At 38.5% G+C, this 15000-nt stretch overlaps 1 protein-coding gene across 1 annotated transcript in view; it reads right to left on the bottom strand.

Moving 5' to 3' along the window:
• LOC138014493 (peroxidasin homolog) overlaps positions 1 to 14565 on the bottom strand; it is a 31957-nt gene extending 17392 nt beyond the window's left edge. The window contains exons 1-6 of the mRNA XM_068861572.1: positions 14459 to 14565; positions 8111 to 8382; positions 6029 to 6143; positions 4683 to 5225; positions 3334 to 3882; positions 55 to 315 (exon numbers count right to left, since the gene is read on the bottom strand). Coding sequence (XP_068717673.1) covers positions 55 to 315; positions 3334 to 3882; positions 4683 to 5225; positions 6029 to 6143; positions 8111 to 8382; positions 14459 to 14549 — 1831 coding nt within the window. The 5' untranslated portion in view covers positions 14550 to 14565. The remainder of the gene's footprint in view (positions 1 to 54; positions 316 to 3333; positions 3883 to 4682; positions 5226 to 6028; positions 6144 to 8110; positions 8383 to 14458) is intronic.
• Between the last annotated feature and the right edge of the window lie 435 nt (positions 14566 to 15000).

The following is a 15000-nucleotide window of genomic DNA, read 5'->3' as shown; positions in this document are numbered from 1 at the left end:
CAATAATGTGACACTACCCCTTTAAATAAACATAAATAAACAAAGAAGTCTTACCGTTAGGAGGGGTGGACCAAGATGCGTCAGTGTATCCACCAAATATGTAGCTGCCAACTTCGATTATTGTAACAGTGGGACCCTTTCCATCACAGTTGCTGTGGAAGGTGGATGCTGCCCAGCCATCTGTCTTAGCGCTCCAACACTTCACAAACCTGCTGTGGGATGGACTCTGGAGGACTGGGGCTAGGAAACAATTCAACTTGTTGAGGTACTTGCCATCGAGGTTGTCAAGAATATTGGATGAGCTGAGAGCGCCCGCTAAAAAAAAAAGTAAGGTAAGTATGAACAATGTAATGCGATCACATGTTGCATACTTAATTAGAACGAAACAAAATACAGCACAAATATAAATACACATATAAAACGAATATAAAATAAAGAGAACAAAAAAATGTGCCTAACACTTATATTTCAATTAATGGAAAGAGATAGAAAATATATCAAAGCAAAATAAAAAAACATAAAGAAAGGAAATAAAAATAACGGCACAGAAATGTAATAGATGCATTACACAATAAATATTGACTGGAAAGGCGCGCCATAGTTGAAGAGGAACAGTGAGCTGTGATTAAAATTCTTGAAATTATTTCGTGCAGCGAGATGCGAAACTACTTTGTCATTATTCAAATTTAAATGCGAACATCTTAAAGAACAAAATATGTTTACAAATAAAGAAAAGAGATGCAAATTCCGGTTGAATTGATAATCATTAAGTGCTAATGAGAACAGGTTTGTTTGGACCATTAACCTCAACACCATTGATTTTCCGATATTATTAAAACTTGAAACTGTTCGTAAACTTTGAACATAGAAACTAAACCAAACAAATTCAAAACAATGTAAATGTCACATTCTGGTAAAGCGCAAACTTTAACTCATCGACTCGAACGAAAACGAAAATTCCTGTTAATTCCAGCCGCTCGTTAAGTGAACAAGCCCTTCGCCCTTCGGCGTACATGATCAGCGACCCAGTTCGGATATACGTACACTCCCACTGGGACGAAAATGGTGCTGTCCAGAAATCTTTTTGTTCCATGGATGAGTGAGACATTGCAAGAGAACCAGGCGGAGATTGAGCTGTTGAATCCCGCAGAAGACCTGTGGAATCTCAAACGCCTTGGACGGTACATAGGACGAGGCCATCTACTCGTCTCTTACGCGAGGGACAGGAGAGTGAAGACTTGACACCGATAGCGAAAAAGGGGAGAGCGATGCAAATGGCAAATAAACAATGTTGAAAGTCTTCAAGCCCCGGCTCCTTACGAAACTATCAAATCTTCACTGATCAACAGCAAACAGTTTCAACTTGTATGAAGTGTTTTACTAGGTGATTCTGACTTAGTTACAAGCTCATTGTAAGCACGTCTGACAGTTCTTATTCTTCTTGATAGCTGTGAGCAAATAAACGTAAAAAAAGGTAAATAAATCCCCCTTTGAAAATGTTTTGGCGGACAGTTAAGTCAAAGTTTTATAAAACGTGAAAATGGGCTGGATTTAAAGAAGAATAAGTCGGTAACTCTGAATGATGCTCAGAACTAGATAAAAGTTGGATTTCTTTTTTTTACTTTTTGCAACGAAACAGAATTAGATAGTTAGAATCGTCGGTTAGGGTTAGCATTACGCATCAACATTGTCTGACCACAGCATTGCACCGGATGTGTTCATTTGTTGTTAAAACCTCATCAGTCTGTCTCAAACCCAAAAAGACGTTCCTTAGTTCAAGAAGTTGAACGCTCATGGCCCTGAGAGGCCCTTTTCTCGCTTGCAACTACGATAACACGGGGTGTTAGCCCGCTTGGGTGGACACTTCAGTGATAAAGAACGGCATCATAAACATCGTGGACAGTATTCACGCAGGTCTGAAGGTGTATGTCATCTGTGCAGGCATTGTGAAACGCAGATTTGGTGTACTTCGGGAAGTTATTTCAACCACAGGCAGAAAATCCAAGCGTAATTGCGACCTAATTTCTCAACGCCGGTGAAAAGGGCTGGACTTCCTGGAGAATAAGACTGTAACTCTGATGCTCAGAACCAAATATACGTTGAATTTCAGAGACTCAGGAACAAATCAGATAATTTGAATCGTCGGCTAGCATTACGCAACCACCAAAGTACATTAACACTGTCTGACAAAATTATTGCACCGGATGTGTTCAGTGTTACTGAAATCTCTTAAGTCTGTCTTAATCCCAGAAAGGCGTTAATTCAAGTCGTTTAACACTCATGGCCCTGAGGGGTGCTTTTCTTGCCTTCTTAGCCAGGATAACAATGGGTGTTAGCCCGCTGGCTTGGGTGGACGATTCTGTAATAAACAACGACATCAGAAACTGTGATCTTGGAAAGCATTCAAGAAGGTTTGAAGATGTTTTTCTTTTGTGCTGTCATTGTGGAACGCGGATGTCATGTACTTTGGGCAATTATCATCGAACCATTTGCAACTTTTCCATTTATCTGTGATAGCAACGGCATCATAAACATTGTGGACAGTATTCACCCAGGTCTGAGGGTGTATTTCATCTGTGCAGGCATTGTGGAACGCGGATTTGGTGTACTTCGGGCAGTTTCAACCACAGGCAACTTCTGTTCGGCATAGTTTTTCGAAGAAAATCCAAGCGTGGTTGGGACCTAATTTCTCCACGCCGGTGAAAAGGGCTGGACTTAATGGAGAATAAGACTGTAACTCGGATCCTCAGAACCAGATCTAGATACACGTTGAATTTCAGCGACTCTTAGGAACAAATCAGATAGTTTGAATCGTAGGCTAGCATTACGCAACCACCAAAGTACATTAACATTGTCTGACAAAATTATTGCACCGGACATGTTCAGTGTTGCTAAAATCTCTTAAGTCTGTCCCAATCCCAGTTAGACGTTAATTCAAGTCGTTCAACACTCATGGCCCTGAGGGGCGCTTTTCTTGCCTTCTTAGCTAGGATAACACTGGATGTTAGCCCGCTGGCTTTGGTGGACAATTCTGTAATAAACAACGACATCATAAACATCTTAGAAAGCATCCACTGAGAATGTCTGAAGATGTATTTGATCAGTGAAGGCATTCTGGAACGTGGATTTGACGTACTTCGGGAAATTATTCGAACCGATTGCAACTTCTGTGCAACAGAGTTTTTCGTAGAACCCACTTCTCCACCCCCCAACTTTCTCCTTCACTTAATTAATGATGAAATTCAAAAGTGTTAATCGCGGAATGGAAACCTTAATTTTATGTTGGCATGGTATATTCATTTAGATATAACACAACTCTTAAAATCGACTCACCATTTTCATTTACTTCCAAACTTGTCACAGTTTCTATTTCTTGAATCAGACTGGCATTTGTAATAACGCAAGAGTAATTTCCTGTGTCATTCAGCGTTAGATTTGTAAGAACTAACGCACCATTTATCTTCAGTCTCCGCCCAACTGGTATCTGACCTCCTTGTTTTCTCCAGATGATTGTTGGTTCAGGATCACCAATAGCGCTGCAATTCAGCCTCACATTGCAGCCCAAAATCACAACAACCTTGGAGGGGGGTTTTACAGTGAACTGTGGAGGAGAAACCACCACCAGCGACGTTTTCTTCTCTACGCTCCCCAAAATATTTTTTGCTGAACAAATGTAAAAACCCGAGTCTTCTTTACGAACTTGTAAAATTTGCATCAAGCTGTCGTTGTACCATACCCTCCAACTCTTGGATAACTGAACGGTTGCGTTTTTCCAAATAACCTTTGGTGGAGGTTGGCCAGTCACGTTACAGATTGGAAAGGTGACATTGTTTCCTTCAATCGCGTAAAGGGGTCCCGGATTGAGTGACACACGAGGATGAACTGAAACAAAGAAAATGACCATTCAGTGATTTTTTACAGCAGAGGAATCAAATCGTCAAAAAGAGAATTAAACGTGGAATCACGTTTCGTTTAATTTAAAATTGTCTGGTATTAATCCTCCCTGTTTTCTTCCTGTTTTCTTTTCTGAACACAAAATAAATGAAAAATTACAACTATCCCTTCTCCACCACACCCGCAGTTTTAAAAAAAGTTAAAAATTTGAAAAAAAATAAACTAGGGAGACTCTTAGGAATAAATCAGATAGTTTGAATCGTCGGCTAGCATTACGCAACCACCAAAGTACATTAACACTGTCTTACAGAATTATTGCACCGGATGTGTTCAGTGTCGCCCAAATCTCTTAAGTCTGTCTTAATCCCAGAAAGGCGTTAATTCAAGTCGTTCAACACTCATGGCCCTGAGGGGCGCTTTTCTTGCCTTCTTAGCCAGGATAACAGTGGGTGTTAGCCTGCTGGCTTGGGTGGACAATTCTGTAATAAACAACGACGTCATAAACATCTTTAAAAGCATCCACTGACAATTTCTGAGGATGTATTTTATCAGTGCAGGCATTCTGGAACGTGGATTTGACGTACTTCGGGAAATTATTCGAACCAATTGCAACTTCTGTGCTCTGAACAGAGGTTTTCGCAGAACCCACTTCTCCACACCGGTCCAACTTTCTGCTTCACTTTATTAATAATAAAATTCAGAATTATTTATCGCGGAATGGAAACCTTAATTTTATGTTGGCATGGTATTTTCATTTAGATGTGACATAACTTTTAAAATCAACTCACCATTTACTTCCAAACTTGTCACAGTTTCTATTTCTTGAATCAGACTGGCACTTGTAATAACGCAAGAGTAATTTCCTGTGTCATTCAGTGTTAGATTTGTAAGAACTAACGCACCATTTATCTGCAGTCTCCGCCCAACTGGTATCTGACCTCCTTGTTTTCTCCAGATGATGGTTGGTTTAGGATCACCAGTAGCGCTGCAATTCAGCGTCATACTGGAGCCCAAAATACCAATAATCTTGGAGGGGGGTTTTACAGTGAACTGTGGAGGAGAAACCACCACCAGCGACGTTTTCTTCTCAACGCTCCCCAAAATATTTTTTGCTGAACAAATGTAAAAACCCGAGTCTTCTTTACGAACTTGTAAAATTTGCATCAAGCTGTCGTTGTACCACACCCTCCAACTCTTGGATAACTGAACGGTTGCGTTTTTCCAAATAACCTTTGGTGGAGGTTGGCCAGTCACGTTACAGGGCGGAAAGGTGACATTGCTTCCTTCAATCGCGTAAAGGGGTCCCGGATTGAGTGACACACGAGGATGAACTGAAACAAAGAAAATGACCATTTAGTGATTTTTTACAGCAGAGGAATCAAATCGCCAATAAGAGAATTAAAAGTGGAATCACGTTTTGTTTAATTTAAAATTGTCTGGTATTAATCCTCCCTGTTTTCTTCCTGTTTTCTTTTCTGAGCACAAAATAAATGGAAAATTACGATTGTCCCTTCTCCATCGCACCCGCAATTGAAAAAAAAAGAAAGTTGAAAAAACTAAACTCGGGAGCAGCACTCTGCGAACTGTATTTGTAAAACTCATTTATTCTCCGACGCGTTTCGTCTAGGTAACGTAGACTTCTTCGGGGAGGTTTACAATAATTCATCAAACGTCTGTATTTAAGCCATATCTGATGGCAAAACAACATTAAGGTTTGACCGGATTTTCGAAAGGGAAGTGTGAAATATTAGGGCAAGGCGTGAGAGACAAAGTTTTGGGTCCACGTTTTTTCAATTTTTTTTTAATTTTCTAAAATTGGGGCCACGGTGTTAGCTAATAGTACTTTGGAAAATTCACCATTTTGGATACACTTCTCTTATTTAGATTGTCTTCTACCGAAAGCGGTCCTGTGCGGGGAAATTGGGCAAAGGATACATTAGATCAAAGATCTGACCTTTCTGGGTAAAAGGAATTTCTATCGAAGTCCTTTTAGAAGTCCCAAGTTGTGTTTTTATCATCCACTCAAAGTCGACACTGTTTCAGCATGTTTTGTATCCTCTCGACTGTCTCTAATCTACCGTACCCTCCCATAACAACGAACAGCAAATAGAAGCAAAAAGTTTCTCATGTCTACCTTTTTCACAATGTTCTCCTGTAGATCCTGACAAACAATCACATACGTACTTCTTGTCAGTATAACCCATAAAACATTTTCCGCCGTTGAGGCAAGGATTACTGCTGCAAGGATTCTGAGAAAATATGGAGAAGTAAATTACGGACGAAGCAAATCCATACTTCTACCCACTACATAACCTTGCCTACTCCTGTTCAGGGATATCAAATAGACAATGGAGGGAGAAACAGTGCATGTCATCAATACATCCTGTTGTAGGGCCCGAGTCAGTGACATAAAAACTATGTTATGTAGGCTGGTAAGCTATGCCATGCTATTAATAATCTGTAACATGTTAAGAGATGTCACTAAATTAGACTAATTCTCTTCTTAGGAGTCATGGTACTGCATTTTGACCACTCACTGACTTCCATTATTAGAACATGTTTAAGGAGGCTCGAAAGGGTTTTCAGTTGAGCGCGCCGCGGCGCGCGCGTAAGCCACACACGCAATTCTAAAAGTTACTCTCGTCAGCTCACGATTCAAAGTGGGTCACCAAAAATAAACAAATACCGCTAATTTCGCTCACCTTTTCTTCTAATTCCTACACATATGGAAAATAAATAGCCATCTCCTATTCACGAAAACACGGAAAATTGTACACACACCGTTTAATGCTCGCTTAAATCCGTTTGAGTTGGCCTGTAGCTTCACGTGCGTGCACTCTAATGAGCGGGTGACGCATGCGTAATTGCGATCTTGTAACCCCTTCATTTTTCCTGATTTTGCAACGTTACTCGCTTACATCTTTACTTCCGGACGGTGACTTTTTTTACTTTTATGCATGTTAGCAGTTCTTAATTTAAAACGTTTGTCTTTCAAATTTAAAAAAAATCTGTAGGTGAAAAAAGAAATTAGCGACACATTTCAAAAAACTTATTTTTCTGAAAAACTGACATACAGAATTTTTTGAATTTTAAATATCTTAGAGATTATTTCTAACATTATCTGTTAACGCTGAATGGGAAGATTTCACCGTCCCTTTTTTTTCACAAAAAACAATATATCTTGATTTTAAGGTTTAAAGAAATGCCTTATATCGTTGCCATGGTAACGTTATTTTAGAGGAAAATGTAATGTGAGAAATCTATGATAGGTACTTAATACCTTGGCCAAATTTTGTCCTGATATGATTATCCAAACTGTAGCTACAAACAGAATATGTTTATTTGTTTCAATAAAGGAGAAACTATTTCGAGCCTCCTTAAATCCCAGTTTCCTTAACTTGCAATTGAACACGGCAGTTCCCGCTCGACCACGAGTTTCTCCCAGTCTCGGAGCCTTATCAGAGACCTTTTCAGAAGCTAAGAAAGACTCTTTCAAACAAACAAAAAATCATTTCGTATGAACAAAATCAAAAGTAACGACTGTTTCGACCATTAGCTTTGCAGTTTTGGCAAGTAAACAGGAAAAATTTATCTACATCTACATCTATATCTACATGTTCCAGCACTCGGCAAAGTCCCTTTTTGGCTTATGGCTGTTTCTGCTTAGGTGGCCTCATACACCGTAAGCCATTTTAGAGACATCACGCCAAGCCGGATACTTCTGCTGGAGACAACAGGACAGCCACAACACCGGGGACTACATCCCCTACTGTTATCGAATGGTGTGTGGGTTCTTTAACGTCCCACAGGAAATTTATGAACATAGAAGGTATTTGTGAGACGGGGCCTACGGTTTATAGTCCTTATCCGAGAAGACTTGAAAGTCTAACCATTTGCAGATGAAATTACAAAGGTAGCACTTTCTCCTCAGTTATTTTAAGATCCTGAGTGTTAATCCGGCCGGGGTTCGAACCCGCGACCTCACGCATGACAGCCAGATGCTCAACCAACTGAGCCACTTCTCAGAGTTTTAAAATCACTTAAAAATTTTATTTTGAAGGATTGCTAAACGCAAGTAGATATGTTAGCTAGCTTAGTTGTTATGTAAATTACTTGTGCTCTAAGCAGGAAAACTTCGGAGTAAGCACGCTTATACCACTTGTTTAATTAAATATTTATCCAACATCGTTAAACTTGTTTAACAAAATTATTTTACCTCTGTAAATCTGTATGTCCACTTGGGTCTTGACTCGAGATCTTCGGGGTGCTGGTAATGATCAGAATCACTTAGCTCACAAATCGTTTTGTCCTCCATTGTTGGGCCAATGTTTATGGAAACACATTTTGGATCCATAAGGCATTCTTGCTCACAGGGTTTAGCGTATTTGTCGAGGACGATATTCATAAAAACGTGACCTTTTAAGTACTCACCATCCCGTGGTCGAAAAAACGTCACAGAACGTTTGTTGCAGGCACTATGAGTAAAATCTATAAACGAATGGTTTAAATGACATAATTGGAAGTTGAATCAGTATAAAACAAGTTTTTAGTCCAAAACGTTTTCCCTGCACAGTTTTCTTTTTCAATTTTTTTTTCTTTTCGTCATTTAATAACACTGAATCCAGCTGCATGGCTTACAGGAAAAGCCGTTCACCCCTCTTTGTTATAAATACAGTGGGACCCCGCCTTTCGGCCACCGGCCTCGGTAATACGGTCACCTCGTTATTGGGGCCACCTTTTTTTGGCCCGTCAAAACGGCCATACATTCTAGAACACCTTCGTTAAAGCGCTCACTCGTTAATAAGGCCAACGACCACTATTTTAAATCCCAAACAGTAGAATTCTCTATAATTAGGGAGTTTAAGCAAAGAAGACGTCTACGGCAACGACAACGCCACAAAGCAAGAATATCATTGGTTAAAAAATGAAAAATAATCGTGCTGCACGTGCAGCACGAAATTCCGTGCATTTTTTTTCTAGTGCCGGGACGTGCAATTGATGCCGATTTTAAGTGTTTTACCTACTGAGCTAAGTTTCAAGCATTTTATACAAATTATTGTACGTACATTCCTGTTGTTTCTTAAAGAGAAAAGTCGTTCTGGAAGTGCAAATGCGATATTCCTGATATTTGTCATTACGCGGGCCCTTTCGTCATGAATTTCACATAAAATTTCGCACAAAATTTGGATTGAGTGACGATCATGAATTCAAGAAGTCTTGTTTTGAGTTTTTTTCACAATGTTATCACGTGCATGGTTAGACAAACTTATCATTCAGATTGACAAACCTCATAATTTGCTCCCAAAATTGTAACTTTTGGTGTTCTGTGCTAATAATGCAACGGAAGAATTATTTGTTTTATCATATCCAAGCTAGTACTCTTGCTGCGATTGGTCGATTTAACGGACTGTATTCAACGTTAACAGGACGATCCTCTCAGATTTAAAAGTTTGCTCTCGTTGCTTCAAATAAAGGCGTAGTTAACGTTGTGTAATAATATAGGAGATATGTTAACCACCTCTTTTCCTCGCTTCGTTCTCTAGAATACGGCTTTTCTGCTTTTTCAAGTTTCGGGCTATGAATTATAATAATATCGGACCGCAATTTACATTCAGCGACCCTAAGTGTGCATAGGTAATCACACGATTTCGAGTGTAATCATAACCATTACAATTTTCTCAAATTTGATTGCTGCATTAACTGCTTTATTTTGCACTAATTATTGTGTAGGTTTGAAATCAGAGAATGAAATCGGGCAGTTGGCCGTAATCGGATACCTGAAATTGGACAGTTACATCAGTCAACATATTAAGTGCACTTAGCTTAATTTACCAATAATATAATTTATCACAATAACCATAGCAACAACCATTTCCCCTACCAAACTGGGGATTTTCCAAAGTGGACGAATTTGTAACATTAGACAGTGAAAAATGGGTACATTAATTTTGGTTTCTTACAAATTGTATTGGTTATGATTAATTGGTAACAGGACTTCGTGTCATCCAATTCGGTCTGTAATCACATTCGTGATTAAATATATCGGACTCCCGCTATGCCGTCGTCCGATTTTGGCAATCACTTGTATGATTACAGACCAAATTGGACTCTACTCAGTCCTACTACCATTATCAATTTGGAATAAATAAGCACGAGTAAATTTTTTCAAAGCCGACAAAAATTGCGCGAGCAATTTGTATTCTTTGAAAAAATTTACAAGTGCTTATTTTTTCCAAAGTGCAGGAGAAAAATCATGTGATTCCTTAAGGCTTCGCCAAACGCTCGCAGCATTTCAACGCAACATCTTGCAACATTGTTGAGGCACAACATGTTGCTTATGTTTGGCCACTCTGTAAAGATATGTTGCAATATGTTACAACATGTTGGATGATGTTGGATGATGTTGGATCAAATTTGAAAACGGTCAAACTTTTCGCGCAACATTTTGGATGCTGCATGATGTTGTACTCGTTTGGCGACGTTCACGAAACAGTGTGGCAGTAGGGTATGCGCGCTAGGTCCACTTTCTGCGCTCCAGGGGCCTGGGGCACATAAACATCGACATGTAGCGTTGAAAATGTTGAAAATGTTGCGTGTGTTTGGCCAGCCCGTTCAACATATGTCACAACATCATGCAACAATGTTCCGAGTTGTTGCGAGCGTTTGGCCAGGCCTTTATTAAAAGTGTACATGAAAAAAATTTAAGATGGTTAAGCAGAAGAAACGCACGCGTTTCACGCAATCAAAGAAAAATTGCGCCATAAATTGCGTCATCCAGGACTCGCGCTTGACCTGGAAACAAAAGTTTTGATTGGTTTTGACCACCCCTATTGTGTATTCGCCAAGCATACTCCCGAATTTCGATGTGATTTTGCAGTGGTAATACACTTTTTGCACTGGTATATTACACTTTTTGCACTGTGTTACACTTGAACTGCATTGCTCTCAGCCAATCAGAATCGAGTTTAGTTGTTTTTTTTGTTTTTGTTTTTTTTCATGTATATTATTAGGATGTTAACATGTATGTTGTGAAAACAAAACTTCAGAATAGTGTTCTACGGAAGAAAAACAAGGAACATTGGAGAAACAGAAAAAAAAAATGGAATAAATGCCCTCATTTTAAACTTAAGACGAAAACTTTGTATTTTAGAGCACGAACGTATGCAGGTGCTTTCACTCTTGTACCATATGTTGCGTTCAGTGTATGACTATTGGTAAGATTTGAAACATGGTGAAGTTTCACAGTTTCAGAGAGAATCTAGTCATTTTTCATTCTCAAATTCAAGGAGTTTATTGTCCTAGTTTGAAGACAGTAGTGCGTTCATGTTTTCATTTTGGAAACAATGTGTTTATTTTTTCCTTCTTTCTTTTTTCTTTTTTTTTTTTTTGTTAAAAGAGCAGTTTGGATTTCATTAGTCTCATATTCAATGTAAGCTAGCAAAGATTTTGTCAGTGACACTTTCGTAGTCAAGAACAAAACAGTAATTGCATTTCACTTTTATGGGGTGGACGAAGGAAAGCATGTGATAACACTATCCGTACCGTAGTCTTGTTCAATTCAGTGATGATTACCTTTGCAGACATTTCTTCAATTAATGCTAATCATCAACCAAGTATTTAAGCGGATCGTAAATTGAAAAGCAGTATTTAATCAAGCCTTAGACAAAGAAATTATTCTACTGCTCCTGTTTTAAAAAAACAAGAGCCGCGAGCAATTCCTTCCAGGAAAAAAAAAACCGAGGAACTTGAGGTAAGGGTGTTTTTAGAGGGCATTAAAATGAGAGTACTTGGGTACTTTCTAGCAAAAAATAAGGTGGCTACTATGGGTCAGCGTTGTCTGCTCGTCAACTCATAGAGTACAATTTAGGACAAAACGTTTATGTTGCACAAATGAATTGCAAATTGGAAACTTGTCATTAACAGTGCCATTAGTCGTAACTTTGGCTGCTAAATGCTATTAGCTAATTGGTAAAAACTGGGTTTCTTTTTATTTGACCGTTTAACGATCTCCCAAAAAAGGGAAAGGAATAAAACTTAATGTGAAATCAGAGTGCAAAAAAATTATTATTTCGGAAACGGCTCGCCTCTGGCACAGTGTAACTAAAGAAAAACGCCATAGACTTCATTTGACTGAAGATGCATCAGGAGGTATTTGATATGAATGCATGGTGTTGCAGGAGCGAAAAAGCTTACTAAATTTGAAGAAAAAATACGTTTCTACATTTCAGTTATTGCTTTTTCTTTGTAATTTCAACTAAGAATGGTTTAATTCTGTTTTCTCCCAACAGTTTCAGTTTTATATGAATCCTTCATAATATTTGCTTTGAACACCTTCAACACTTTGAGCTGTTTAGCAACATTTTCAAAGCTTGCCTTCCTTGAAATATAGTGAGACAAGGTGAATTTCTCTAACCTTGAACAGCGTACGTCTTGTTTTCAACACAAGCCAACCAAAGGCAAAAGTCGAACGGAAAAGTAACAGCTTCTCATGCTTGAATCGCTGACGAGGAGTGATACGATTTTTTGTCGTCTCGTATCAACAGAGCCCGAAGGCTTCTTTTCCTAATGAAAGGCCTTTATTGCACTTGGGTTGCACTTGACGTCATTAAAAAAAAAATTCTAAAGAGCCTTTTGAATTTTTATCTTGATCAGCTACGAGAGGTTTTAAAAAAATAAACCTCTTTGCCTGTTTACTGCTCGGTACCGTGCTTCGTTTCTAACTTTTTAGACAGGTACATCATTCAATTTGACAAGCCTTATAATTTGCTTCGTCAATTTTAACTTTTGGTGTTCTGTGCTAACAATACGAACGGAATAATGCAAGATGTGACAGAACCATAAGTTGTACGTTTAGCTGCTAAATCCTGTTAGCTAATTGCTAGAAGCTGCTTTTTTCATTTTACCGTTTAATTTCGAGGAACAAAACCACCTTTCCCCTCCCAACTGTCTCCTCCCTCCACAAGAAAAAAAAAACAAACAAACAAGAAGATTGTAGAAGGAAAGTAGATTTGAAATCAGATTGCGAAGAACTTCTGAAACGGCTCGCCTCTGGCACAATGTAACTAGAGATAAAGGTGCATTATGAGGTGTTTGAGATAATTGGTGTTGTAATTGCAAGCGCGAAAAAGCTTACTAGATTTGAGAACAAAATGCGTTTCTACATTTCAGTAGTTTGGTAATTTTCTTGTTTTAATTTCAACAGAATAGTTCAATTCCGTCGTCTCCCAACACAGCTTCAGTTTTACTGATAGCGATCCTCATCAATTACGTACTGGGAACACTCCTTTAACAGTTTCCTAAGATGTTTAGGAATATTTTAGCACAATTTCTTTATATCTTACCTTCACTGATATTACGTGAGACCCCATGACAAAAATTCCCTAAACTTGCACTCTAAAGGAAGTATGCCAGAGGAAATAGAGCTTAGCCAACACTTGATTGTACATGTGACGTGAAATTCTAATGAATACGCTGGAACTAGTTTTTATGTTTCTCCCTACGCAAAAGAAGAAACGTATGGTTTTGGATCCTTTAACTGAGCCGGGAAAAAAGCAACTTGATTAAAATGTGGCAAGAGTCACCACACTTCAAATTGATGGAGAAGTTGATGTTATCATTTGAGATCGAACTCGACTTAAAATGAATTACACTGATGCAATATTCAATAGGTTGGGGACAGTCCGATTAAATTACGAGCGTGTGTTCAATTTCTTCTGAACATTGTATACACATTTTTCAGCATCTATAGTTCTAATAGTTTATAGCCTTTTTTTTTGCGCAATCACAAACCTCTTTCGCATATTACTCTTAAGAAAGAATTTTGGTGGTTGTTTTTTTTTTTGTCATCCCCTAAAAATTTAATGGGACGTCCATTACTTTCATTGAAATTATGTCCGAACCGCCGGGCATCGCTTTTGCAACGAAACAGTAACTCGGGAACCTTTACTTAGCTGGAATAAAAGCTTTAATGAAATTTTTGCCATAAACCGTAGTGCGGGCCTCGAAAAAGGCAGGAAAGATTTCGTTTACTAGTTTCAGTGGTCTAGTTTGCTAAACTTTGTCTTTTTGAGAATTGTATAGGGCGTCAATGTCGCCTCAAAAACACTTAAGTTAATTTTTTGCTATTAAGATAACCTTAAATAGTTTGGATATGCTTCAAGCGATCGACCAGATGCATTGTATAGGAACTTTTGTCAAAGTTTAAAATGGCAGTGGGAATTGATGTTAGTTCACACCCGATGTGAAGAAATTCCTTTCAATGCAAGTCTTGGCTTCAGTTTTATAATCTTCCTTTGGCAAGACTTACTGGTAACTTATGGTTTCTGATAGTCAAAGTAAATGTCTTTGATGTTATATATGAGCCAAAGAATCTGTATCTTATTTTTAAGTTGTGAACTGTGAGACAAAGGGAAATCGAACTGATTCTGGATCAACGAAGTGAATGAAAAAAAAAAACAGAAAACAAAATCGAGACCGCTAGCTTCGCATATTCATCGGTCAAGGAATGTCTCAGCACCTTTTTCTATCTTGAGTTAAGTTACAGACCAAACTAAATTTCTCTAACCTCGAACAGCGTACGTCTTGTTCTCAACACAAGCCAGCCAAAGCCAAAAGAAAATGGCCAAGCCACGAACGGAAAAGTAACAGCTCATCATGCTTAAAGCAGGTCGAAGAGTGATACGATTTTTTGTCATCTCATATCAACAGAGCCTGAGGGTTTGGTTTTCAGATTAAAGGCCTTTATTGCAGTGATCAATTATTTATTAGCAACTGCATGCAGTATTAAATTTGGTTTTGAATCAAGATAATTAAACTAGAAATTTCAATGGGAAAATGAGTATTTCAGTGGAACATTCGATTTCACGGCAAACAAATTTGGAAACAAGAAAAAGAGGCAACAGTTTCGTTAAAGACGGGAACATTGGGTCATGCTTCAGATACATTACCAAACTGTTCCATGATGTTTAATTGCTTATGGTGACAGGTAAAATGTCATATGCATCAACAAGTCGGCTCAATTTACTCGTAACTGTAAGATAACAAACGCAACGTTAATTGCTACACACGCTCGTCAGTAAAGCCACTAAATTGTCAGTTAACAAGCTA

The sequence above is a fragment of the Montipora capricornis genome, chromosome 8 (assembly GCF_036669925.1).
Source record: "Montipora capricornis isolate CH-2021 chromosome 8, ASM3666992v2, whole genome shotgun sequence".
Taxonomy (NCBI): Eukaryota; Metazoa; Cnidaria; class Anthozoa; order Scleractinia; family Acroporidae; genus Montipora; species Montipora capricornis.
This window is presented reverse-complemented; position numbering and strand designations above follow the sequence as displayed.